General features: G+C 44.1%; 1 protein-coding gene across 1 annotated transcript; it reads left to right on the top strand.

Moving 5' to 3' along the window:
• On the top strand, window positions 1-27,558 carry KATNAL2 (katanin catalytic subunit A1 like 2). Its single transcript, XM_032948599.2, has 17 exons — window positions 1-106; window positions 5,937-6,087; window positions 8,402-8,472; window positions 9,347-9,513; window positions 10,089-10,134; window positions 12,013-12,121; window positions 14,133-14,231; window positions 15,579-15,677; window positions 16,031-16,108; window positions 16,968-17,066; window positions 18,425-18,488; window positions 20,870-20,988; window positions 21,129-21,223; window positions 22,659-22,769; window positions 23,364-23,526; window positions 23,875-23,977; window positions 24,416-27,558. Exons 2-17 carry the CDS (start codon window positions 6,037-6,039, stop codon window positions 24,550-24,552), a joined length of 1,611 nt encoding a protein of 536 aa, XP_032804490.1. The 5' UTR covers window positions 1-106; window positions 5,937-6,036; the 3' UTR covers window positions 24,553-27,558.

Raw genomic sequence — 27,558 nt, 5'->3', positions numbered from 1 at the left:
CGCGCCACCCGCGCGGTCTGTTGCGGTGACGTCGTCGCGCAGGGTTGCCATGGCAGCTGCGTCGTGCGTCGCTAACGGTGACGCGGTTGGATGCTCTTGGTGGACGGTAAAGTTCGTGCTCTAAATTACGTTCGTGTTTAAGTGGGGGGTGGGGGGGGGTAGTACAATTGCGAATTGACACAGTTATGTTAATAAAGGGCTATTTACATGTGCGAGATGCACTGCGAGAAATGTACTTTAACAAAAAATATATTCTTGCAATAATAATAATGAGTTTGCTGACGCGCGGCCAGCCGACTTTGCTACCGCTGCGAGTGCCCACGTGTCCATTCGCAGGAGACGAATGGATGCGACTTAATGAACGACATAAATAACGCGATCTAACCCAAAAACCTTTATTATGAATACATTTTAAACACTGCTCATGTTTAAAGGAAGCGGAGGGGTGGCGCAGTGGTTCGCCCACTGCGCTATGAAACCTGGGCGGCCCAGGTTCAATTCCCGGCCGCGGCTAACATCAGTGGCGATTGATCTGTGAATGGGTCACGGGGCAACTTTAACCGGTTACCACCCCGTGCTTGAGCAGTGCGGGGTGGCGAAGTATACACAGTAGTTCTACAAGCCCCCATGATCGATACGGCGCGGGTAGTAGTAGTCGAAGGAGACTGTGTATCAGCAGTGGATTATATTACTGTTTGCATTATTACTATATGCAAATGTCGGTGAAGCTACTGCACTTTAGTGATAAGTTATAATTGCTGTTTACTCGGAAGACTTTTAATGAAAGTTAGTTACGGCTCAGCAGTGCAATGTGTGTGTAATTATAAACGACAGTAGTCTAGAACTGTATGGATTACACTAACCAAACCCTTACAGCTTCTCAAACGTGTAACTATGACAACATTCTTGGTTCTTTCGGTAAAGTCACGTAGAATGGAAACAATAAAATAATAAAATATTATTTTATACCAATAAAATTATTTTATTGCAATAATAATAATTTTATTGCAATAATAATAAGAAAATATTATTTTATTGTTTCCCTTCTACGTGACTTTACCGAAAGAACCAAGAATGTGAACCCCTGCAGTCACGAAAGCTTTAAATCAAAACTATGACAATGTTACGCAATATTGTGGATGTATTGTAGCTTTTGATTGTTCAGTAAAACACAATTACGGTATATCACCAGAGCAGAGCAGCACTGTGTAAATTGCACGTGCGTCAGATGAGTTTAAGGTTTGCAAATTTAAAAACCACGGTGGAAAATGTATGGACCGCGACTTCATTCAATATCTGAGACCCACTCCTTCGAAACGACCCGTGCACGACAGCCACACTAATTGGGTACTAGAGGGAAGATGTTATACCTGGCTGCAGCAACGTTCTCATTTTCAGTCACTTCTGTCGCAGCAAGAGCTCTTTGCTGTTACAGAAGTGACAGAGGTGTGTTTTTTCGAGGGTGGCCCGCCGAAGGCATTTGAAAATCCTCTTTGGCCATGAGTTAGGAGAGAGGCTGTCCACCCCTGCAACAATCCATAAAAGAAACAAAGATCCCCCTTACAGCCTCAACAGACTGTTGGGGCAAGTGCTGTTGGTGAGTAGCACCCACACGAGGGGGTGGGTGGCCAGCACCCACCCGCCTCTGTCTCCCCAGTGGCGATGTTTACACGTTGCACCAGGTACTCGTTTAAGGCTGAGTCGACCAAGGCGAGGCCCAGGACCATGTTCAGATCATCGTCACTGGCGTTGGCCGCGGCGGTTCGTAGGGCAGCGCGAGAACCGCTACATTGCCGCTCCCCTTAATCACTTAATGCAACAATCCATCAAGCACACACACCCACCAGCTGGTTTCATCTCTCCTCCGTGGCGGTCATACTCCTTTGGTTGCCACTCCTTTGTCAGTCCCGACGAAGAGAACCCCTTAGGTTGCAATCCGAGGATTAATTGCGGAGGGCACGGATGTGTTGTGCAAATTAATTTAACACTGAAATGTTGTTATTGGGAATGGTTAAAATCCCAACTATTTCCCCAAGCGAGCATATGCGCTGGAATTTTTTTTAAAACAAGCTATTCTTGAAACGCTAACATTGTAAGGGTTATATTATCTAAAAATGCATATTGTTTAATGTACGCGTATGCACATCTTGTCACCAGCAATGTCTATTTGCACTTTTATCAAAGCTCCTGCTGGGGCGCACAGGTGATGCGGAGCTGAAGGGTTTGTTTACAGCTGTGTTTGCAATTGACGCTCCACTGCTATCTGCAGTGGATTATCAAGCACCAAATGTTGAGCACCTGGTATGCGCAACGGCGACAAGAGCAGGTGAAAAGCAGTTTTAGAATAATAATCTGCACAATGTATTGCCATGCAGCAGTTTGGCATTATTCGAGAGGTAGCGCATTAGCGCAGTACAGGACCCATCATCCCCGTAAACGTGTTAGGAACTTTTCTTGGCATGGTGAAGATATTGTACTGTACTGTATATGGATATGGGGGTGAGGTGTTGGCACAATAGTTAACACACTAAAGCAGTGGTTCTGAACCTTTACTTCAGCCTTGCACCCCTTTGGTTCTCAATCGTAAAAACAATGTATAATGTTAATACGTACATACAGTGAGGGGAAAAAGTATTTGATCCCCTGCTGATTTTGTACGTTTTCCCACTGACAAAGAAATTATCAGTATATAATTTTAATGGTAGGTTTATTTGAACAGTGAGAGACAGGATAACAACAACAAAATCCAGAAAAACGCATGTCAAAAATTGTATTAATTATTTTGCATTTTAATGAGGGAAATAAGTATTTGACCCCCTCTCAATCAGAAAGATTTCTGGCTCCCAGGTGTCTTTTATACAGGTAACGAGCTGAGATTAGGAGCACACTCTTATAGGGAGTGCTCCTAATCTCAGCTTGTTACCTGTATAAAAAGCACCTATCCACAGAAGCAATCAATCAATCAGATTCCAAACTCTCCACCATGGCCAAGACCAAAGAGCTCTCTAAGGATGTCAGGGACAAGATTGTAGACCTACACAAGGCTGGAATGGGCTACAAGAGCATTGCTAAGCAGCTTGGTGAGAAGATGACAACAGTTGGTGCAATTATTCACAAACGAACTGTCAATCTCCCTCGGCCTGGGGCTCCATGGAAGATCTCACCTCGTGTAGTTGCAATGATCATGAGAACGGTGAGGAATTAGCCCAGAACTACACGGGAGGATCTTGTCAATGATCTCAAGGCAGCTGGGGCCATAGTCACCAAGAAAACAATTGGTAACGCACTACGCCATGAAGGACTGAAATCCTGCAGCGCCCGCAAGGTCCCCCTGCTCAAGAAAGCACATATACATGCCCGTCTGAAGTTTGCCAATGAACATCTGAATGATTCAGAGGACAACTGGGTGAAAGTGTTGTGGTCAGATGAGACCAAAATGGAGCTCTTTGGCATCAACTCAACTCACCGTGTTTGGAGGAGGAGGAATGCTGCCTATGACCCCAAGAACACCATCCCCACCGTCAAAGATGGAGGTGGAAACATTATGCTTTGGGGGTGTTTTTCTGCTAAGGGGACAGGACAACTTCACCGCATCAAAGGGACGATGGACGGGGCCATGTACCATCAAATCTTGGGTGAGAACCTCCTTCCCTCAGCCAGGGAATTGAAAATGGGTCGTGGATGGGTATTCCAGCATAACAATGACCCAAAACACACGGCCAAGGCAACAAAGGAGTGGCTCAAGAAGAGCACATTAAGGTCCTGGAGTGACCTAGACAGTCTCCAGACCTTAATCCCATAGAAAATCTGTGGAGGGAGCTGAAGTTTCGAGTTGCCAAACGTCAGCCTCGAAACCTTAATGACTTGGAGAAGATCTGCAAAGAGGAGTGGGACAAAATCCCTCCTGAGATGTGTGCAAACCTCGTGGCCAACTACAAGAAACATCTGACCTCTGTGATTGCCAACAAGGGTTTTGACATGCGTTTTTCTGGATTTTTTTGTTGTTATTCTGTCTCTCACTGTTCAAATTAACCTACCATTAAAATTATAGACTGATAATTTCTTTGTCAGTGGGCAAACGTACAAAATCAGCAGGGGATCAAATACTTTTTTCCCTCACTGTAAGTTTGGTGAAACAAAGTAGTCTTACTTACGTGCCCTTGCTCAATTTGTATGTTGATGATTTACCGTCTAAAAGAAATCTGGCATGTCTCGTACCCCCAGAAAGGGCATCTCGTACCCCCAGGGGGTGCGTGCATACCAGGTTAAGAACCACTGCACTAAAGCGATGCACCTGGCGACCTAAGTTCGATACCCAGCCACAGCTAACATCAGTGGCGAATGATGCCCTTCAAACATAGTGTAGTTTTGTTTTGACAATCCCCGCAACGGACATTGCCTTGGGAGACCTTCGTCACCAACTGGAGTGACACAAAAATATCTGTTAACATATTGTTATTATATGAATATGGCTGTCTTGAAAGTCAAAGTCAAGTCAAAGCACAAATTAACAATTGGGAAAAGTTCATCTCCAACGGTGAGGGCCACCAGTCACTTCATTTGATGATAAATGTTGACTTATCAACAATTGGAAACTGATATATAGACCCCAGAGAGATGATGATGATGATGGTTGGCTGAAGTGACCCCTGACAGGGTTTTGAACATACAACCTTCTGATTGTGAGTTAAACACTCTTCTCACCACAGCACCGATTTGCTGGACAAAGTATCTACTATTACTGATGCCACAGGACGTTAAATATCCACGTTTATTGCTGATTCTGGCATTATTGTGTAATCATTTGCTGAGCCAAGTTGGCGTTTTAAAAACTGAACACTTACAACCTGCCACATAACAGTGTAAGCTAACTGCTGGGCTCTGCATCAGCAATAACTGAAATAAAATCCAAGGAAAATAGAAAGGGGTATACATCAAATCACAGACAGTTTACAAATTAAGAGACACAAAGGAGAATCATCCTCACTTAAAAGGAGTGTCATTTCTAATTATATCCCAATAGGGTGATGGGTGTACAATCAACCACGCCATATCTGAAAATGATATTACACTAATTGTGTCCCAGAAGGATGGCAGATATAGTCTGACTGTACTAACTCTCAAAGGCGTTATTACCTTACTCTTGTTGCTAAGAGTTGGCAGGTGTCGTAATTGCTTGTGTAAATAGTACAGCTGTCATTTGGTAAGTTCAATTCCTGCATCCACGCTAACTTAAAATTTAACATTTGCATTTTTATAGCATTAAAATGTGTCCGCATCTGTACAATGTGTTGTGAATTGTACATCATGGGAAATACTGGAACAGGGAGGTTTGTATTTTTTTAAGTAAGGTGTGCATGTAGACATTTCATACATCGGAGAAAGTCAGTTATAAGCAGAAGAGGAAAAATTGAACATATAATTAAGTAGAGATTTGACGGCACATTCTGTTTTGCTAGCGGAGGGAATTGCAGAATACGGGGGCACCGCGAGAGAAAGATTGACTTCACATTGAGCGGAGGTTGATAGAAGGTTATGAGAGAAGGCCTTGTTAGTTGGAGGGGAGAGCAAATGAGTAGAGTGAGATGAGAGGAGAGGGGTAGGCAGGAGTGAGTCCATACAGCAATATTGAAGATTATAAGGGACATATTGTGGTAGATTGTAAATACCAAGACATTCCTTCTGCTATGAATTGGACACTACATAGCACGTGGCAATGATTTTTGAAAAGAGGCTTTTTCCTACTGTCAAAACCAAAATAATTCCTTGCAATAAAATTGTAATTAATGACAACTGCTCCTATTTAACACCGTGTTCAGGAATGCCCTTGCAATATAGATAGTAGATCTCATTGGGCTCTCATTTAGTTAAATTAGGGCACATCAATCGTTCTTTAATACCCTATCTGAAATGCATGTGCTCTCTTCTCTTGCCAGACACTTCTCTGTCAGTTCTACCTGATAGAGCCCATGTGAAAGGTTGACCCCTTGCGGAGCTTTGAGAGGCAGACCTGACGAGGCTCTGGACTCTGCAACCATGGAGATGTCATACCAGGCCATCAAGACTGCCAACCAAGTCAGGGAGGCTGTAAGTGTCAATATTGGAAGACACATGAAAAAATAACTATCATCTTTAGATATTAATCCATCGGCTATTAGACAATGTTTAAGTTACAGCTAAGCATCTCATGATGGTACTCTCATGATATCAGTGTGATGCTGCTCCCATACAGTTAGATACATAATTGACGCAGTAACAGTACCCCTGACCGTGATTTTAAAGTCTGTTATCTCATGAAGAAAGCTGAAAACTTCTCTTGGACAGTGTGGAATTCACAACGTAAACATATATATTGAATATGAAATAAGCGCTACGTGTCTTTTTGGTTCATGTCTTCCTTTAATCTGCCCATCCAGTTTGGCCTGAGACAGTGCTTACCTTATTAGTATGCCCGTCACAGTCCACGTGATGATTTCCAATTTGCTGTTTAAATAAAGAATTTTGGAACAACGCACAATTGAAATGCAGTACATCTGCTCTCGTATATCACCCATATATTTCCCCCATATAATTCATAGATGACATCTATATCAAATCTTGATGTAAATGTAGAAACCAATAACACCAGATGCTGAAGTAGCTAACCAAATTATGTATTCAAATGTGAACCATTACACTGTACATCATAACATAAATTGCGTGTTGTTTTATTTGGGTAATGTTTAAGAGCATTAAAGCATTATTATAATACAGTTTTGTAATAAAGCTTGTGGTGTGTAAGTTTGGATGGTGTGCCTTTGCACTGTATTGTTACTTCAGTATGTGTGAGTGCAGTGTTGAAAATAGCCCTTGTAATTTTAATTCCTTGCGTTAACTCCATAGAATGTGGCTTATTGTCATAATAGACTCTCCCTAAGTCCTAACAACCGATTAAATCCAATCAGTATATGAATACAATTAGGCAAATGTCACAGTATTGCCACCTCCTAAACATATTTGTAAACCTCATTGTAGCTTGTGCAAAGACAAATGAGACAAATTCACATTTTCTTGCTCTCCTTAAATATATACACCCTTTTAGTAAATCCACTGCTAGATGGGGGCCTCTTTACACCCGTACATGTCATGGGGATTTTTGACTGTACGTCACTACCTCTGGTCAATGCGGATTGAAGGTGGAAAGCATAGATTTGGAAGCATAGAAGTACAGCACAACAATACATGTTTTTGCACTACCCTTTACTGCCCATAACATAGGACCACAGCCCTTTGACAATCCTTGCGTGCATGGTGATCACTCATCCAATCACTATTCGGGCTCAAATATGCTTAGCTTTTCAGGAAACACAGAAACATCCCAATAACTATTTTTTGTTTTTACACATAATGGATTGATTCATCGATTAATATCACTTCTGAAGTTCATAATACATGCATACAATAATGTGTGTTGGAATTGATGCTTCAATTTGTATATGTTGTCTTTAATAGGGCAATAGGACCCCTGCAGCCATTAGGGTCTGCAATGAAAAAAATACATTCTTTCATGTAATTACAGCCAAGAATCGTGACGATTAATTGGTCGCTTTGGGGGTGGGGATGCATTATTATACCCCTAATTGTTATATTTGCTTTGTACTTTTATCAATGCTTTTTGATGCAGTAAACTACTTTCTTTAAACCCAAGTTGTAAATAGAGAATTGACTGATATGTTGAGGAATATCTCCAATACATTGAATAATCTGACATAAAAACAGCCTGTTTAGCGTTTTATCGTTTCTGGAATTCTCACGCCAGCACTAATGTCTGCGATAAATTCACCATAAAATGAATCGATCTTGTCATTTCTCAAAAACTTAATAGGTATGAGCCTGGATAGTACTTCGGCCACCAGAGGTTACTAAATGTTGTAGGCGTGGGGCTGAGAGGTGTTCTGGAGATAGTGTAAGTGGGTTTCCTCCCATATCAATATTTTGCTGCTATAAATTTCCACATGATGTGCCACTTTGTTGAGCTATCATTTGTGGCCAGGTCGCTTATAAATTTCCACATGATGTGGGCTTTACCTGGTAAGAAAAACAATGTTTAGTTTTACTTGTTTATTTTTGTAAGTGATTTGTTTACCTTTCCTATACTTTGGAATTCTTCTCGTGTTTTTGTATTGTTTGTTGTTGTAACGCTTTGACTCACCCCAACTGGACATTTGTAAAAAAGAGCTTTATGGCTCATCGGATTCCTCCGGTATAACAAAAATATTCTGATTCTGAAATGCTCACGAAATTGATCAAACATCGCAAACGCTCCTCAAAAAGAGTGTTGATACGGTGAGAATTTCCTGGGTAATATAAACGACGTTACTGTTATTTTAATGCAATGGGGCCTTCTATATTTTTTCCACAGGATGAGCTCAGGACAGAAGCTCGCCGAAAAAATCTGCTGGTCCTCATTTTGCATTACTTGACGGACAGCGGGTGAGCAAACGCCATTTCGAGAGGCACGCATGTTGTCAGGAAAACAATTGTTGACCAGTAATTGAATCGGCCCCGAAGTGGAGACATTTACAAAAGCCAGATTCATCTGAAAAGTGACTGCCCATGTCCAGGCTTGTCATTGTGAAGTGGTTGCACGGCTATCTGGAATTAAGATCAGTGACTCGTACAGTGCAACTGTACTGTAGTGTGTCAGTGAGATTGTGAAATAAATATATATCTTAGAAATTGCAATGCCGTACCGTCAAAAGCTATATTGTGTTACGCGATATAGCTTTCACAAGTTTGACTACGATTGAAGCATAGAGTCACTGTCAATAAACGAGTGGCGTTATGCTACCAAAACGGTTCGACTTGTGATATTAAATTGTGTCTTGTGTTTGGCGTTTGCCGTTCGCTTAACCTCACCAGCGAACCGCAGCAAGTCTGTGCATGTCTCTAAGTGAACTGAATCAATGTCAACCATTAATCAATACACCTTTAAAAAGTGTTTCTGAAATGCCCGCACCTGAAGCAATGCCCTTAACCAAGTGTGTATTGTGTATCCACTTTATGAACACATCACCTTTTGTTATGGTGTTCATCTGCATGTTCTGCAATATACAATAGTACTCTTTGAAAGTAAAATGTCTGAATAAATTGAAGCAATACTGCGGTTACCGGAGGTATTTTGTGTTAAAATTGTACTCTGCTGTTATTTTGAAATTTTCCGCTACTTTGGGACATCCCATCTAATTTACATTGCCGTTCATCGGATGCGCGAATTGAAAGATTTACGAATGGCACATTATGGAAACGAATGAATCACTCCGCAGGATATTTCACACTTAGGCCAACACGAAGCTTTGTCTCCTAGATACATGAGCACCGCTGGCGCCTTGGAACAAGAAACGAACGCAAGCTTGCGGCGCTACGAAGTGTGCGACAACGTGGACCTGGAGACCATCATGATGGAGTACGAGTCATACTACTACGTGAAGTTCCAAAAGTATCCCAAAATAACCAAGAAGCTGGGAGAGAACAGTAAGTCGTAAAATACAGACTCTGCTGTGCTCATTCACAGCTGTCTTTTATACATCTATGTATATAGCTAAATCAGTTTAAGCCTCCAATGAATGAAATTGCTTGTGTGTGGCAACCCCCACTCCAAATGCCTCCCTTCTCCCCGCCTCCTGTAAAACACATGCTGCTCCCTGCAATGTCGAGGCCTTTGTATAGCTTCTTCCTCCCGATCTTCATCTCGCATGACCCTTCTTCCAGTTTTTCCACTCCTTTCCATCCGTTTCCTCTTATTTTCCATTCCTTCTCTTCTCTCTTCTCTTTCCCATTCTTTTTTATGTTTCAAATTGCATCATTGCCTCTGCTCCCCTTGCTGTGGTATGCCACGGGTAATAAGTTGCACGTTTTTAAAATGAGATAATTAATACATTGACGTAATAAAAAATTATCACACTCATTAACATTGCTTTAAAAAAGGGCCATTGCCCAAATATTCAGCCAATTATATACTTTTCTGATGCAAGGCGGTGTTAATGACCATCAATGTAGCGCCTTACATTTTTTTTACATCTTCTATGCATTTCATTTTTTGATCACAGCGGAAAACTGCAGATTTCCTTTGAAATCCGGAGGAAAGCTGAGAAGGTAATTTCCGCCGCTATTCACACGAGGTCGGCAGAGGCTACGCAATGGCGGCAACCTGCACCATGCGTGGTTAGCACTCGGTTGATTTATTTTCCGAGGCCACGCGACCGCTAGGAAAATTCATCTTCCGTGGCACTCAGAGCACGGTGTGCCTACGCCGTCCATTAATTGACGGCGGTATCGAGGCCACGGTTGCTCGCGAGCGCGCCAATTATTGCATTTAACGCAACCCAACGGGAGGCTGTGCACGTTTGTGAGTCTGCGAGCACAATAGTGGTTCACAAAGGATGAGTCGTAAAAATATTACACATTCTCGAGAAACACTGAAAACTAAAAACAGAAATATGTAGGTTATAATCATAATGGGGTTGAGTATATTTGTTTGCTTAATTGCCCTATTGTATCTCAATTCTTATGAAGGTCTTTTGATTGTATCATATTCACGACTGTAATTGGTAATGCGATGTTGCTAAGAAAGAGTATGGTAATTAAAAATATATATATATAGTTACGTATAAAAAATAGCTATGTAAAATTTAAAAGTATATTTTTACTGAAATTACTTGCCTACGTCGTCAGATCTCTTTTAAACTATGTTATTTGCACATACATATATATTTTAAAATTGCGCTTCGTGTCTATATGACTTCTCGTGCTCCAGTTATGATGTTTCGCTTGCATTATCATTTATACTTCCTTACATTTGTTAGAATGTTTTCCCTTGATATGACAAAATCACTTGGAATGTACCTATTCTCATAAGATGTCTGAAACTAATCAGATTTGAATAGGTAACCACCATGCACAAAACATGTGTCAAAGGCTGCGGGGGCCATGTTGTGGGCAGCACCATCTATTGCTCGACTGTACTTCTGTGTTCCTATTTTTATGTTCGCTGCCTTCACCATCCCACGCTGACCTACGTGCTGAAGTACAGAATCTAAATCTTTATTTAACCTGAAGGAATCCGATGAGCTATGAAGCTCTTTTTCACAGATGTCCAGTAGGGGCGGGTCAGCAAGTTGCAACAACAACAATAGAAACACTATAGGAGTGTAATTTAACACGTAGGCTTCCGCGACCAATATTATTTATAACGGTTTTTGGGTTAGATCGCGTTATTTATAAATTGGTCGCAACCCTCCACCACCTGAAACGGCCAATCAGTAAAAATTGTGTCACGTTGACAAAAGACAAATAGTTCATTACTTTAGCCCACCGGTGTGTTGAAGAGTGAATCCACAACATTTACAATTTTTTAGTACGACGTTTCGCTGGTAATTACATCCAGCATCATTGGATGGTGGAGGGTTGCGACACATTTATAAATAACGCGATATAACCCAAAAACCTTTATTATGTATAGGAGTGTAAACTATATAAAAGGTAAGCAAGGATGCAAAATAATTAATTAATTCTATTTAAATAAATGAAGTACAGTACAGTCAAATAATCTCCAACAATCTACAAGGCATGGGAAGGTCCTCATCCTGCAGTGGATTGACAAAAGTGCTGTGCACATGTGGGCTCGCCACGGTGGCGAGATGTTAACTACCTCTCCTTGTATACGGCGGGTTGTGGATTTGATCCCGACCCTGGCACCTGTATATTTGAAGTTTGCATGTTCTCCCCGTGGTCGCTTGGATTTTTCTCCGGGTCCCCCGGTTTTTTCCTCCATATTTAGCAACATGCGTTTAGAGTATTTGGCTCCTAGAAATGTCCACGTGGTAAGCCACTTTGTTGAGCTATCTTTTGTGGTCAGGTCGCTTCTGAAAAAGAGCTATTTTGCTCGGACCTTACCTGGTAAAACAAAAATAGTAAAAAAATGTTGCGATGTAACGGTTATTTTCCTCCTCCCTCGTCGATCGCGCCACACAGAACAGTGAGCAATGCGTCGCAGCCCCTGCCGCGGATCGGCATGAGCCAACGCCCGCCATCCCAGTATGGAGCCAAGAAGGCAGCGCAAGTAAAGGATGGTGCTCGGCAGGTGTGGCCACCCTCTCCACGACGCCGAGCAACATGATGCTGCATTTTGCACAGGACTTAACCCTATCCTGTTCTGATGACGTACGTGAAGGCAGCGAGCTTTAGGCTCCCACAAGGCCATGCAGGAGGTGAACAGGATCCCCACCCTGCAACTTTCAGTCGTCTCGGAACGGGAAAGGCTTCATTGTAATGGAGTTTGTTCGGGCGTACAGTGGACAACTTGGTCGTAGAGGTAGTTTGATCCTGAGAGCATTTGCCGCCTGGATACGGCTCACCCACTCATTAAGCGTACTGGGAGGCCCCTGATTTCATTAGGTGAGAGCCCATTGAGGTTTAATAGTATTAGCACACGGTCAGCGGCGGCAGAGTGTAGGCTGTGCATGCGCTAAAAACGGTCAGCGCCAGGTGCCTGCCATAAATGTTTTTAGCTAGATCACTTATTCGTTGTCCTTTGGTTAAAAAAATAGATCTCTGCCATAGTGATGTGTAATGTCCACGACTGAGAGCTCAGGTGAGCCACCAGATGTTCATTTACGCATATGACAGAGTCGCTTAATCTTGCAAGTGATGTCGCAAGGTCTTCCACATCCACATAAACGCAATGCTTTACGTTGGAGCGCTAAAAAAAAATGACTGAGTAGATGAGGAAATGAAACCGTAAGTACTGCTTTGCAAACTGGCTTAGTGGTGAGCAATCACCACAAGGCTCACCGCAAGACAAGCCAGCTGCTTACAGAGCTAGGGACGCTGGATATTTGTGTTTATATTTCTTATTCTGGGGAATCGACTAAATGTAACGGTGTTCATGAATGTGTGCTCTGTGCTCGAAGTGTCAGGTTCCTGCGGTGGTTTTAACGGTGATGATTAATAACAGTAACCGTAATAAGAGATGGGAATACCTCCAGAATTCATGACATTTAATTCAATGAAAATAAAGGGCTTTCCACGCACTCTCTATTATTGGCGAGACATGACCAACAAATATTTAATTACGACATCGTATGTCCTTGGGCAGGCAGCCAAGCCTTTTTAGTTTGAAAAAGCGGCACGCAGGATTGTTTAACAAATGTCTCCTTATCAAAACGCCTAACGTTGTAAATATTGATGCACACTGGTAACCATGTGTTTTTTAAAGTGTTAAATGGAAGGGACACGAAAAAATGCATTTGTGTTTCTCAGCCTTGTGCTTCTGTTATCAGATGTTTACATTCGGACTGCAAACCGTCAGATCACACTCGATCCTCAAGGCTAATTATGTGGATGTAATCGATTAAATCCTCAACTTACATTTCACAGTTTTTCCTCTTGAGCTGCCCGAACCTATGTTAATAAGTCACTTATAAATAGACCCATTATCTCAATGGGTGTTCTATTTTAAATAGAGGCTATCTCTGAATCAAACTATTCTTTTAGATGTTTGTATAAATGCCTCAAATGTTCTTCATAACTGGTACATCACATTCTAAGTACTTCACATTATTATGTGACAGGTCCTTTTAGCTAAATGTAGCGTTAAATTGTTTGTGCATCGGCTCCGTCGGTTAGTCCATCTGTCTGTAATGGGGGGGGGGGGGGGGGAGACGCGATAACCCTTTCAAGGATGATCCAATTTGAATGAAACTTGAGTGTGACATTGTATTAATATCAGGAACTTGCCCGACAGAAAATGATCCAAATTGATGAAACGGTTGCATGTGCCCTCCCCGCCCCCGGGGGCTAGAGCCGATATCAAAGCTTTATCGTCTCAGTGCCAGCTACTAATTAACTGCTTCCTTGCGTGCTTGGCATGAGCTCTGCTGTTTTGATCGCCAATTAAATCCCTCCAACACAAACTCATGTTGGAAAGCACGAGATAATCCACGCGCGTTTGTGATTTTTCCGTTAGATTTTTCGTGTTATATGTCTACCTTTTTCTTTATCTGTCCTGCAATTCTTTGTGCGCACCTTTGGTAACCTTTGCCGGTGCCGTTGTGGTCACTTATGTTGTCCTTGCTTATGTTTGATTCCTGCAGGAGGCCACTGAACAGCCTACTCCTGCCGAAGCGGATTTCGGGTTGAATGTAGCGCCGATCGGCAGGACGATGGGAGGAAGCGCCCCTCCTCACAGGCGTGTAAGGAACCAACGCGCTCTTTTCCCTACGTTTTAATTTTCTCCAAAATTTATACCGACTATGCTATTGGCGTCATGTCATGAGACGGAGTGTCCATCCACATGTCTTGCAGAGCAGTGCAATCATTTGTGTTAGAGAATGGCTCATGTAAAAAAAAAAGGTTATTAGAGAGCTAAATTAAACTAAACTATTTTTTTTATTTTTCTAGCCAAGGACACTGAGCTATATCACTCTTTTTCAGAAGCGACCTGGCCACAAATGACAGGCCAACGAAGTGATTTATCACGTGGAAATTTCTAGGAGCCAAATACTCTAAATGCATGTTTCTAAATGTGGAGGGAAAAAACGGAGGACCCGGAGAAAAATCCACGCGGCCATGGGGAGAACATGCAAACTCAAAATATACAGGCATCAGGGTCGGGGTCGAACCCATGACCTGCATACCTAGCGAGGTAGTTAACATCGCCACTGTGGCTCCCTTTGAGATCTCTTCAAGTGACCTCTGGCTCACACACTCAGGAGGCAGCACTTTTCCACTCACCCTGCCACGGAGAGTAATGTTTTTCTCATGACAGTCAAATCCATTTTTTTCTCTCCGCCTGATGAAGACCGCTTGTGTCGCGAACGAAACGTCGTGGGTTTTTTGCTTTGATTTTTATTTAATGGTTTATTTATTTATGTATTTATATCTACGTGACTTTACGGAAAGAGCCAATAATATGAATATAGTCAAGTCCATATTTCTGATTTTCAGAGCTGGGGTTTTGCCAAATTATGTGCAGAATCAAATGGAATGTGATGGTTTATTTTGTGCACGGTGTAGTACACAGCATTCTTAACACATTTTAAAAGTGGCTGTGAGGTTGTCAGGAGATGGCAATTCAGCAATTGTTTTTTTTTTATCTCTGAGTGTAAGCCTTTGAATGTTGTCCACTTGTATCGTGACGAGTTTGGTTACACCAGTTTCCTCCCACAAACCAAATGCTCAGGCTTGGAATTGGCCAACAATTCCAATGCAGGAGAGTCCGGAAAAGTCTTGGAACCCCTTGAGACTTTCCTGTGTAAATAACATGATTATTTCAGGATTGCATAGCAAATGTTTCCCTATCAAACACCTAAAGCCGTAAATTATAGGACCATGAGTAATGGAAATGGCATGGGATGTCCTTCATCTAGCAGTGGATAAACGACTGATGATGTTTATATTCAGCACATTCCTCCACTTGTGAGTAAGTTAACACTGGGACTTGCATCACCGAAACAAAACGGTAAATAAACAGAAACAACTGCAAGGCACCTGAAATAAAAAATGCTACAGCGCCTTTAATCATGAGCTTTGTACTTTAGGGTCAAATCATCGACTTTCGAAGCATGATCGGAGATGCCATCCGTGCAGCCTCGGGAGATATCACCACCAGCTCCACTGGATTGTCTCCCGACCCTCCGGTGTGTGCATGTACGAGCGAAGCATTTACACCGGCACACACACACACATACAAAGACAGGGACATCGTATATATAGCCTTTAACAGACTGTTGGGGCAAGTGCTGTTAGCGAGCACTTATTAAGACTGGACCGCACACGCTGCACTATGCTCAGCAGCCTTTGTCTCGTCAGTGCTCATGTTTATACACTGCACGAGGTACTCGTTTCATGCTTAGTGGACCTAAAAAAAAGCCCAGAACTGGTTGAGATAGACATACAAAACAGATGTTATCACATACACTCACGCTCGTGCGACAGACACACTACAGCAAGTCCATGACAGACGTCGCCACTGCTGTTGTCGTCGTCGCAGGATCGTCTGCTGAAGCCGCTCGGTGCGTTTGCGGGGATGACAGGAGAAATGAGGGAGCTGGCTTCCATTATCAGCAGAGTACGTAAATACCCAGCACACACAGTGTCGCCACTCGTCTGTTTGCTCACCGATTTGTTTACTCGTTTATGCCAGTAAACAGGCTTTTGTCGAGACTATGGACTGCCTTTGCGCCTGTGGGAGAAGTGTGGGTCGCTGGTATAAGTATGTATGGTATGTTGGACTTCTTTCGCGCCGTACGTAGCCAACCGTGCTAATCGAATATCTGGTGCTGTGTGTAAACATCGGCACTAGGGATACAAAGGCGGCCGGGCGTGGTGCTGGCCACTCAACCCCTTGTGTGCCGTGCCAGCCTTCACAGGTGCTCGCTAACAGCACTTGCCCCAACAATCTGGTAGAGGCTATACGGGGGATCTTTGTCTTTGGAGAGGGGGATTGTGTAAAAAGTGGCTTTGAGCCCCCGACTAAAAAAGTGGTGCAGTGATAATCGTTCCAACCACACAATTCATGTTTTAGAATCAAATGCTTTTTCTTCCAAGTTACGTACTAGAATCGGATAAGGGCACAATAAATATGCGCTGCAGTGTGACATGCACAGACGTGTCACACTGCACGTTGTGCACCGGAATGCCTGCTTGCGTGTGGGGACACGTGAACAGCTGCCTGCGTGGGCATTCCGAGGGGCCTTATCCGAGCTATTAATCCAGTTGAGCATTAGTGACCCCCTTCGGAACACTGTCTACCACTTATGTTGAATGTGTTGTACCAACAAACAGTAAAGTTGCAAGTGTCACTTTTACTGCCAGAACATATAAATCACCGCAAGATGTTGTGTGCCACCAACCCATAATCACTTAAACCAATAAGGCTGGCAGATAATGATTGTGGGTTTAACTTTTTTTCTTCGTCAATTTTCCAGGATATTTATCTGCAAAATCCCAACGTTAGGTGGGATGACATCATCGGCCTTGATGCAGCCAAGCGTCTGGTAAAAGAAGCTGTTGTCTATCCAATTAAGGTAACGCTATTCATGTAAAGCCTACTTGTTTTAAGGATGGAGAATGTGGCAGGATAAACACTCATTAATTGGCTGAAAACATCGCAATATATGCGCTGTGTACAGTATTTTCAGATTGCGCATCCTTGCGTGATGCAGTGGCACAAATGAAGCTATATATGAACACCAACATTATTTCGTTAGCCCTTCAGCAGTGGAAAGTGTGATGATAGCATACCATTTTCAGTTTTAAAGTAAATACCCTGTACACATGACCATCTGAAGTTGGTTTATGACTATCTGGATGACTATCGCACGTTGGTGCATGATAAGGGCCAATCATGGGCAATTCGAGTCAAGGAAAAAGACATCGAGTAAACATTAAAACAATACCATTACATTAATCTAATAAAGTATTCAATGTAATGTTAACTAGCATTATGATACAGTTGCTATAGACAAGAGGCATTCGTACATGCCGTATAAAGGGAGTGGTGAATGATTAACCCTACATGTTGTGGACTTGAACCTGAGGTGGGATTTAGTGATGTGGACACACAGGCGGAAAAGCAGAAAAGAAGGAGTGACTCCCCTGAGAATAGAAATTTGGTATTAAGAGTGGGCATGATCACAGTTGCTGGAATAGACCGCGCATGAAGACCAGTAAGGAGAGATGACGTCAGGGAAAAAGTGCGTGGCAAGACCTTGAAGGTCTTAAAAGCAGCAATGGAGATTTTGTAACTTATCAGCTTTGGAATTAGAAGTCACAGAGGGAAGAACAGACTGTATTTAGTTATATGCCCACCTTTGCCATCAAGCAAATATCATTCTGAAGTTCCTGCCACAGTGAGTTTTGTTATTCTGCAATAAAAAATTCACAATAATAATAATTATCATCCCTTTGTCATTCCCCTGCTGGGTGGCAAGATGTTAACTACCTCGCCTGGTATGCAGGAGGTCGTGGGTTCGTTCCCAAACCTGACGCCTGCTGTACATTTAGAGTTTGTATGTTCTCCTCGTGGTCGCATGGATTTTTCTCCGGGTCCTCCGGTTTTCCCATCCACATTTAGAATCAACATGCATTTAGAGCATTTGGCTGCGATAATTTCCACGTGATAAGCCACTTCGTTCAGCTATCACTTGTGGCCAGGACGCTTCTGAAAAAGAGCTATATATCTCAGTGGGTCTTACCTGGTAAATATTGTTTTTCTAGGTGAAGGACTCCCCATTGTGTCAGTCATGGTTGTTTAAGCAGGACCTATTCAGATATCACTCCCCACTGACATTAACCATGGCCAGGTATCGAGCTTAGGTATCTGGGTTTATAGCACAGTGCGCTAACCACTGTGCCCTTTGTCTTTATCGCATTGCATTTTTAGTACCCGCAGCTTTTCACCGGCATTCTCTCACCATGGAAAGGCCTCCTGCTATATGGGCCACCAGGTAGATACTCACCGCATCACACAGAAACCTTCGCAGAAGACATATCATGCTACACACTTGATATTTCCCACTATCAGGGCCGGATTAAGGTTCTTGTAGGCCCTAAGTGATTACTTTCTACAGTGGGTACTGCCCATGTTTTTTACCGCCACTGGCACTCGCTTGTTTCACGTGTAGGATAGCAATGCTTGTTTCCCCCTTGCTCTACTCTCTGTTGAGAATGACATTGTGCGATAAACACCATTTGAAGATGTTACTGCTAATTTTATAATGAAAAATTCTCGAAAAGTTAATCTCCGGTGTTAATTCCTCTCACCTTATACAGTGAGGGAAAAATTATTTGATCCCCTGCTGATTTTGTACGTTTGCTCACTGACAAAGAAATAATCAGTCTATAATTTTAATGGTAGGTTTATTTGAACAGTGAGAGGCAGAATAACAACAACAAAATCCAGAAAAAGCATGTCAAAAATGTTATAAATTGATTTGCATTTTAATCAGGGAAATAAGTATTTGACCCCTCTGCAAAACATGACTTAGTACTTGGTGGCAAAACCCTTGTTGGCAATCACAGAGGTCAGACGTTTCTTGTAGTTGGCCACCAGGTTTGCACACATCTCAGGAGGGATTTTGTCCCACTCCTCTTTGCTGATCTTCTCCAAGTCATTAAGGTTTCGAGGCTGACGTTTGGCAACTCAAACCTTCAGCTCCCTCCCCAGATTTTCTATGGGATTAAGGTCTGGAGACTGGCTAGGCCACTCCAGGACCTTAATGTGCTTCTTCTTGAGCCACTCCTTTGTTGCCTTTGCCGTGTGTTTTGGGTCATTGTCATGCTGGAATACCCATCCACGACCAATTTTCAATGCCCTGGCTGAGGGAAGGAGGTTCTCACCCAAGATTTGACGGTACATGGCCCCGTCCATCATCCCTTTGATGCGGTGAAGTTGTCCTGTCCCCTTAGCAGAAAAACACCCCCAAAGCATAATCTTTCCACCTCCATGTTTGACGGTGGGGATGGTGTTCTTGGGGTCATAGGCAGCATTCCTCCTTCTCCAAACACGGCGAGTCGAGTTTATGCCAAAGAGCTCCATTTTGGTCTCATCTGACCACAACACTTTCACCCAGTTGTCCTCTGAATCATTCACATGTTCATTGGCAAACTTCAGACGGGCATGTATATGTGCTTTCTTGAGCAGGGGGACCTTGCGGGCGCTGCAGGATTTCAGTCCATCACGGCATAGTGTGTTACCAATTGTTTTCTTGGTGACTATGGTCCCAGCTGCCTTGAGATCATTGACAAGATCCTCCCGTGTAGTTTTGGGCTGATTCCTCACCGTTCTCATGATCATTGCAACTCCACGAGGTGAGATCTTGCATGGAGCCCCAGGCCGAGGGAGATTGACAGTTCTTTTGTGTTTCTTCCATTTGCGAATAATCACACCAAATGTCACCTCACCAAGCTGCTTGGCAATGGTCTTGTAGCCCATTCCAGCCTTGTGTAGGTCTACAATCTTGTCCCTGACATCCTTGGAGAGCTCTTTGGTCTTGGCCATGGTGGAGAGTTTGGAATCCGATTGATTGATTGCTTCTGTGGACAGGTGTCTTTTATACAGGTAACAAGCTGAGATTAGGAGCACTCCCTTTAAGAGTGTGCTCCTAACCTCAGCTCGTTACCTGTATAAAATACACCTGGGAGCCAGAAATCTTTCTGATTGAGAGGGGGTCAAATACTTATTTCCCTCATTAAAATGCAAATCAATTTCTAACATTTTTGACATGCGTTTTTCTGGATTGTGTTGTTGTTATTCTGTCTCTCACTGTTCAAATAAACCTACCATTAAAATTAGAGATTGATAATTTCTTTGCCAGTGGGCAAACATACAAAATCAGCAGGGGATCAAATACTTTTTTTTCCCTCACTGTATATATAAACATTACATGACTCTGCCTCTTTTTACATACACTTTGCCTATTCTTGCTATATAATTATATTTATTCAAGAAGATATCTTGGTTACATTTTTTTTCATACAAAAAACATGGTACATTTATTTTCGTAGGCCGTTTAGTTTTTGTAGGCCCTAGTCCATACGTTCACTCATCCATGTGTTCCTCTTCCTGTATTTTGAAGCATGCATCCTTTTCGTGCTACTTTGCACATTTTTCAGCTTTTGTTCAATTGTATTTGTCAATGTCTATGCTCCTGTTCCATGTCATAGCAGGTGACACAAGTAAGTGGGCTGGCAGCCACTTGCATTTAATTGACTCGCAATAACATTAATCTCAATAGCCATGTTACAGACCAGGCGATTACACAACCATTGCTCCTACATCTTTAGCTTTGTCCGAGTGTCCCAGTGTTTGCCTTCCTTTTTCCAACAGGCACCGGCAAGACAATGCTGGCTAAAGCAGTGGCCACTGAGTGCAAGACGACCTTCTTCAACATCTCCGCCTCCAGCATAGTCAGCAAGTGGCGGGGAGACTCGGAGAAACTTGTCAAGGTGCCATTGCCGGCAGTGACCATCACTTTTAAGTCCCTGGGGCCACGGCGAGCACATTGAACTTGAACTTCTTTCCCACCGTACGTAGCCAAACATGCTAATAGTTTGATCAGCTTGGATTCTCTCTCCCTGTGCCGCAGGTGCTATTCGAGCTGGCTCGGTACCATGCGCCATCTACGATTTTCCTGGACGAGTTGGAGTCGGTCATGGGGCAACGTGGTGCTGGCGGCGCTGGGTGAGATAATTGCCCTTGCCAACGCCACGCTCGCGGACGCAGAGGGGATCGTGGTGGGGGAGGGGACAGGTGGACGTTTTCCCCAGGCCTCAGATCTGAGTGGGCCGTAGAAAACGCCAAGGGGGCCTCAATGTGATTTTTTTCCCACAGGCCTTTAAAAATCCCTGAAGCGACCCTGACCGCGCGATAGGTTTAAGGCTGCACTCTGTGTTCCATTTGCATCCACTAAACAGTACGTCTCTGGTAGCTATTGGAATGCGAGTTACAAAGTGCTCTGTAAATAAATTCGGCGATAGGCAGAAAGCATTTCTGCTGATAAGATGGTGTAGCTCAATGGGGCATTGCCTCTTTAAACAAAGTCGTTTAGTTATTTATATAAAGAAAATACATTTTTTGCAAGGGATTGGCTTATGATATTTTGTCATTTTCTCTTTGAGTATTTTAGTATGCAGGAGGAAACATGATTGCCTGAAGTAAATCCAAAACGTCCAACAACCATACTACCTTTACTGCAATGTACAGGCCACATCATAACCCTGGTAAACTGTGTCTTACACGATTATGTATATACGTGATCCAATAACCCTGGCTTGGATTACAGGCATATGCCACCACGTCTGCCAATTGAGATATTACTTTCATAGTTCAGCAATTAATTATAAATTAACCAAATATATATGATCATCACTAATCACTATATATCCACTGCTGGATGAACACCTCCCCAATCTGACCTCATGGCATGAGGATATATTTATTTCTAAAATTACGCCCGAGTCTTAAGAACTATTTTCACAAGTGTTCCGGATATTTGGCCATTTACTTGAGCATTTTTGTACGGGGAGGAAAACTGTCGTTTCTGCTGTCGAAAACCTTGCCACACTGCCCTCTACAGGCACCTCATTGACATGCACGTGGATGTTTGGAACATGCGATGGCGACATCTGTGCAGAATTCCACCACACCCAAGTTACGCTTCGGGCGTGCAGTACAACCACTAATTATGCAACAGCACAGTTAAAGCCATGCCCGGTGGTGACTATATTCATCTGTCTGACCTAATGTCCGTCGAACATAATCAGGTTTTACAGTGAGTCAAATATAACCTATAAAGTGAATGGAGTGCAGCGGGACCACAGCAGTGAACGCAATGCGCTACGTAAGGGTGACGAGAGTTCGATTCCGGCCGACGGCTAACATTAATTACGAGTGGTAGCTGAACTGGTCATGAGCACCTGCCTGTCACCAGCCCGTACTGGTCAACAGCCCGCATGACCGAAAGGTGTGGGAAGGCGTTCAACCAAAAGTTTAATGTTAAAGGGTGTAAACATTAATTTTAAAAAAAAAGTTGTAAAGGTTCAACAGTCACATTTACCGTAGGGGCCCCAAAAGGCAGCGAGACCATGGTACGGCCACGTGTTTTGTGAGCGCACAGTGGCGAACACGAGGGCAGCCGTCGCATGAAAACAGAGCTGCTCGTTCAGATGGACGGCCTGGCACGCTCCGACGACCTTGTGTTTGTGTTGGCGGCATCAAACCTGCCCTGGTAAGCCTGCGGCGGGCACGGCTGATCTCTGTATAGCAAGGCGTGTTGAGAAGTGTGCCTCTCGCGTGGATAGGGATCTCACAAATGGTTCCGTGACATCACATCCCACGGGCCATTCTCTATCACAGGGTAATGCACCGCACGGCAAGACTCTTGAATGGGCACTTCTTTGTTTCTGTCATGATACCGATAGCACCGTGGAATACATTTTCGGGAATACTAATTTTGTAGATTCAAAGCTTGTGCACAAGGCAGTGAAGGTTAGTATTGTGTCTCGGTGTGGGCCGATTGGGTGTTGTGGGGATTAGTGGTGCAGTGCTTAGCACACTGTGTTACGCATTCGGCCACCTGAGTTCGATTTTCAGCCATGGTTAACATCGCTGGAGATCGATATCTAAACCAGTCCGAGGCCTCCTCTTGATTGACTCAGCCTTAAATCAGCACTGGAAAGACGGAGGCATCCAGGCATGGCGTTATCCACACCATCCCTGCCCTTGTTTGCCGCTCCGGCCTCAATAGGGCTTTAACTAACAGCACTTGCCTCAGCAGCCTGTAACAGACTACCCAGGAGAATCGTCGCCTTTGTGTCCATAGGGAGCTGGACCACGCCATGCTGCGGCGGCTGGAGAAGCGAATCCTCGTGGACCTGCCCAGCGCGGCGGCCCGGCGTGCCATGATCTTGCACCACCTTCCACCCGTCAACTCCGGCACGGGGCTGGAGATCCGCACGGAGCTGGACTATGAGCAGCTGGCTCAGGCAAGGACGCACCGCAACCGGCCGGCTGCGGCGGTCGACAGTCGCCGGCCGGGTCTGTCTGGGTCGGTGACCTAGTGAGTAATGTATCAGGTGTCACCGCGGACGGCGAGGACGTGGATGTATGCATGTTGAACTTCTTTCGCACCGTACATAGCCAATCGTGATAATCCGAGGTGCGCGGGAAGGACAACTAAACAAAAAAAGCAGTTCTAAAAGAGTTTGTTTTCAATCTAGATTTTAAAGTGTGTAGCTCCAGTGGCTTCCTAATCAGAATATGTGTTTATACTGGAGGAATCCGATGAGCTATAAAGCTCTTGTTAATGAAAGAAGTCTGTGATGGACGAGCAGGCGACAGAGGGTTACTCGGGGTCGGACATCCTGCTCGTGTGCAAGGAGGCGGCAATGCGGCCCGTTCGCAAGATCTTCGACGCGCTGGAAAGCCACCGGCCAGGTGAGGCAGACAGCAGAGCCCAACTCTTAAAGTTACCGGGGGAGGAGCGCTGTTGTCAAAGTCTCGTTTTGCGTAAGCCACCGTTGTTGCAGCTATGAATTAATTGATGTGGGGAGTAAGAATGACGGGTGTGTTATTCATTTGTACTGGTTGTTGGCAGTCCCATATTCGTTGCAACATATACATATTATCTAGTGGATTTCGCAGCACTGCACTCTGCTGCCCTTCATATAGCCCCAAGCCTATAACAATCTGTGCATGGAGGTCACCCATCCTACCAATATTCAGGCTCCATCCTATGCTTAGTTCCTGAGATCTGATGGAAGTCAGGCGCATTCCAGGTGATGTGGTCATAGGCCAGGAAAAAAAGATGATCGGATGCACTTGCCTTCCATCTTGTGCACTTTGTCTGTGTCGGGATGATGGTGGCGTTACCAGAGGAAGCCCTGCCGGCGCTGTGCCTGGACACGCTGCACACGGGCGACCTGCTGGACGTGCTGGCGCACACCAAGCCATCCGCTCGGACCCTCTGCGCACGCTACACTGAGTGGCAGCGCGAGTACGAGTCCGTGTGAAACCTCCACGTCCGGGCCACCGCGACATCACCCTCTAGTCTCGGCTCTGACCGACAGCGTCCTCTGCTGAAGAGAGAACACTTGCCATTGGACGTAAGGGAAGAGGCCCTGGGACACGTTCCTCTGTGACCAGTGATGGCTTTTCACCTGTAAAGCTAGCAAACAACCTGCTTTGGCTGTTAGTCCAGGTTTTTAGAAAAGCTGTACCGGTGTCCCGAAGCATTGGTCAAAAAAATCAGGATTTAATTCCAGTTTAACATTTTCTGGCCGCGTGTTCAACTCGAGTTGTGGTCAAAGGATGGGGCTACCCGAGTAGTTGACGGGCATTGGCAGAGAGGTAGGTATGAACTGTAGGCAGGACCAACGTCAGAAAGAAGCAAGCCACTCACCATGTGAGAGCAGGGCTAGTAACTGAGTGGACGTGGCAATGTTAAGAGTGGCCAGGGCTGACAGCGGTAGGAGCTAGGAGCTTACCAAGTGTCCTGGATGAGCTTCCCAGAAATGTGGTAGCTCTAACTCGCGTGTGTGTGTGATGCGTGTGGGTGCGAGGCTGCCACCAAAGCTCACCGACGTGTGAAATTTGCCGTGTTGCTATGCTATGCGAGACTCACTGCCTAGGTTTTGTTTGAAAATAATAATGAAAATAGTCGAGGCGACGCAGAATAACGAGCACAATTCGGCGTCAGTGCACCTTTGCTGTGGCAGAAGGGGCAATGTGCTTTATCGGTAGCGGTAAGGCGAATGACTGGTAAGCGATGATGCACAAGCGAGCTTTTCTTACTACCTGCGTGTTGCTGCACTTTGTTCCAATTCATGTTCATTGCCTTCCCTTCAGGGGTGAAACCCTAATTAAGCTGTACGTGGTGCATTGCAGACATTACACTCAGTGGCCTAGCGCCGTTGGCATGGGTCCTGGTGCATGGAATGAAATGCTCCCCCCTTTATAATTTCCCTCCACTTTTTTAGTCCGGTGCCTGGGCCCCTCCGGTCCATTGGCCCCTGTGCACTTGTACCGCCCACACACACGATAGCTACGCTCACAATCTCTCTCTCCATCTCTCTTCCCGGAATTAAAGCGCTACAAAAAATAAATCCATAGTCAAAACTATCTCAGTACCTCGTACAATCCAGTACTGGAATCCCTACAGTGAGGTAAAAAAGTATTTGATCCCCTGCTGATTTTGTACGTTTGCCCACTGACAAAGAAATGATCAGTCTATAATTTTAATGGTAGGTTTATTTGAACAGTGAGAGACAGAATAACAACAAAAAAATCCAGAAAAACGCATGTCAAAAATGTTAGGAATTGATTTGCATTTTAATGAGGGAAATAAGTATTTGACCCCTCTGCAAAACATGACTTAGTACTTGGTGGCAAAACCCTTGTTGGCAATCACAGAGGTCAGACGTTTCTTGTAGTTGGGCACCAGGTTTGCACACATCTCAGGAGGGATTTTGTCCCACTCCTCTTTGCAGATCTTCTCCAAGTCATTAAGGCTTCGAGGCTGATGTTTGGCAACTCGAACCTTCAGTTCCCTCCACAAATTTTCTATGGGATTAAGGTCTGGAGACTGGCTAGGCCACTCCAGGACCTTAATGTGCTTCTTCTTGAGCCACTCCTTTGTTGCCTTGGCCGTATGTTTTGAGTCATTGTCATGCTGGAATACCCATCCACGACCCATTTTCAATGCCTTGGCTGAGGGAAGGAGGTTCTCACCCAAGATTTGACGGTACATGGCTCCGTCCATCATCCCTTTGATGCGGTGAAGTTGTCCTGTCCCCTTAGCAGAAAAACATCCCCAAAGCATAATGTTTCCACCTCCATATTTGACGGTGGGGATGGCGTTCTTGGGGTCATAGGCAGCATTCCTCCTCCAAACATGGTGAGTTGAGTTGATGCCAAAGAGCTCCATTTTGGTGTCATCTGACCACAACACTTTCACCCAGTTGTCCTCTGAATCATTCAGATGTTCATTGGCAAACTTCAGACGGGCATGTATACGTGCTTTCTTGAGCAGGGGGACCTTGCAGGCGCTGCAGGATTTAAGTCCTTCATGGCGTAGTGTGTTACCAATTGTTTTCTTGGTGACTATGGTCCCAGCTGCCTTGAGATCATTGACAAGATCCTCCCGTGTAGTTCTGGGCTGATTCCTCACCGTTCTCATGATCATTGCAACTCTACGAGGTGAGATCTTGCATGGAGCCCCAGGCCGAGGGAGATTGACAGTTATTTTGTGTTTCTTCCATTTGCGAATAATCGCACCAACTGTTGTCACCTTCTCACCAAGCTGCTTGGCAATGGTCTTGTAGCCCATTCTAGCCATGTGTAGGTCTACAATCTTGTCCCTGACATCCTTGGAGAGCTCTTTGGTCTTGGCCATGGTGGAGAGTTTGGAATCTGGTTGATTGATTGCTTCTGTGGACAGTTGTCTTTTATACAGGTAACAAGCTGAGATTAGGAGCACTCCCTTTAAGAGTGTGCTCCTAATCTCCGTTCGTTACCTGTATAAAAGACACCTGGGAGCCAGAAATCTATCTGATTGAGAGGGGGTCAAATACTTATTTCCGTCATTAAAATGCAAATCAATTTCTACCATTTTGACATGCGTTTTTCTGGATTTTTTTGTTGTTCTGTCTGTCACTGTTCAAATAAACCTACCATTAAAATTATAGACTGATTATTTCTTTGTCAGTGGGCAAACATACAAAATCAGCAGGGGATCAAATACTTTTTTCCCTCACTGTGGGTTTAGGAGGAAGTTAGAAAATTCTAAAGCATGGACCGGTAGATAAAGTAGGAAATTATATGTGGTGGATGCCCAAAGCACAAGCTCAACTGTGATGCAATAATCCAGACTTTGCACCGCTCCACGACAGGCGTGAATGTTTGCTTAGCACGACAAGCCACTCGTTCGAGAGAAGTCACATCCCAGACGATGAAGAGTTTGTAGATTGTTTAAGCGCGAGTTATTTTTACACAATAAATTATATTTGAGTGTATCAAAA

The sequence above is a fragment of the Petromyzon marinus genome, chromosome 1 (assembly GCF_048934315.1).
Source record: "Petromyzon marinus isolate PM22_M1 ecotype Great Lakes invasive population chromosome 1, UKy_Petmar_22M1.pri1.0, whole genome shotgun sequence".
NCBI classification, from domain to species: domain Eukaryota; kingdom Metazoa; phylum Chordata; class Hyperoartia; order Petromyzontiformes; family Petromyzontidae; genus Petromyzon; species Petromyzon marinus.
The sequence above is the reverse complement of the archived record's forward strand: the minus strand, read 5'-3'. Positions and strand labels throughout refer to the sequence as shown.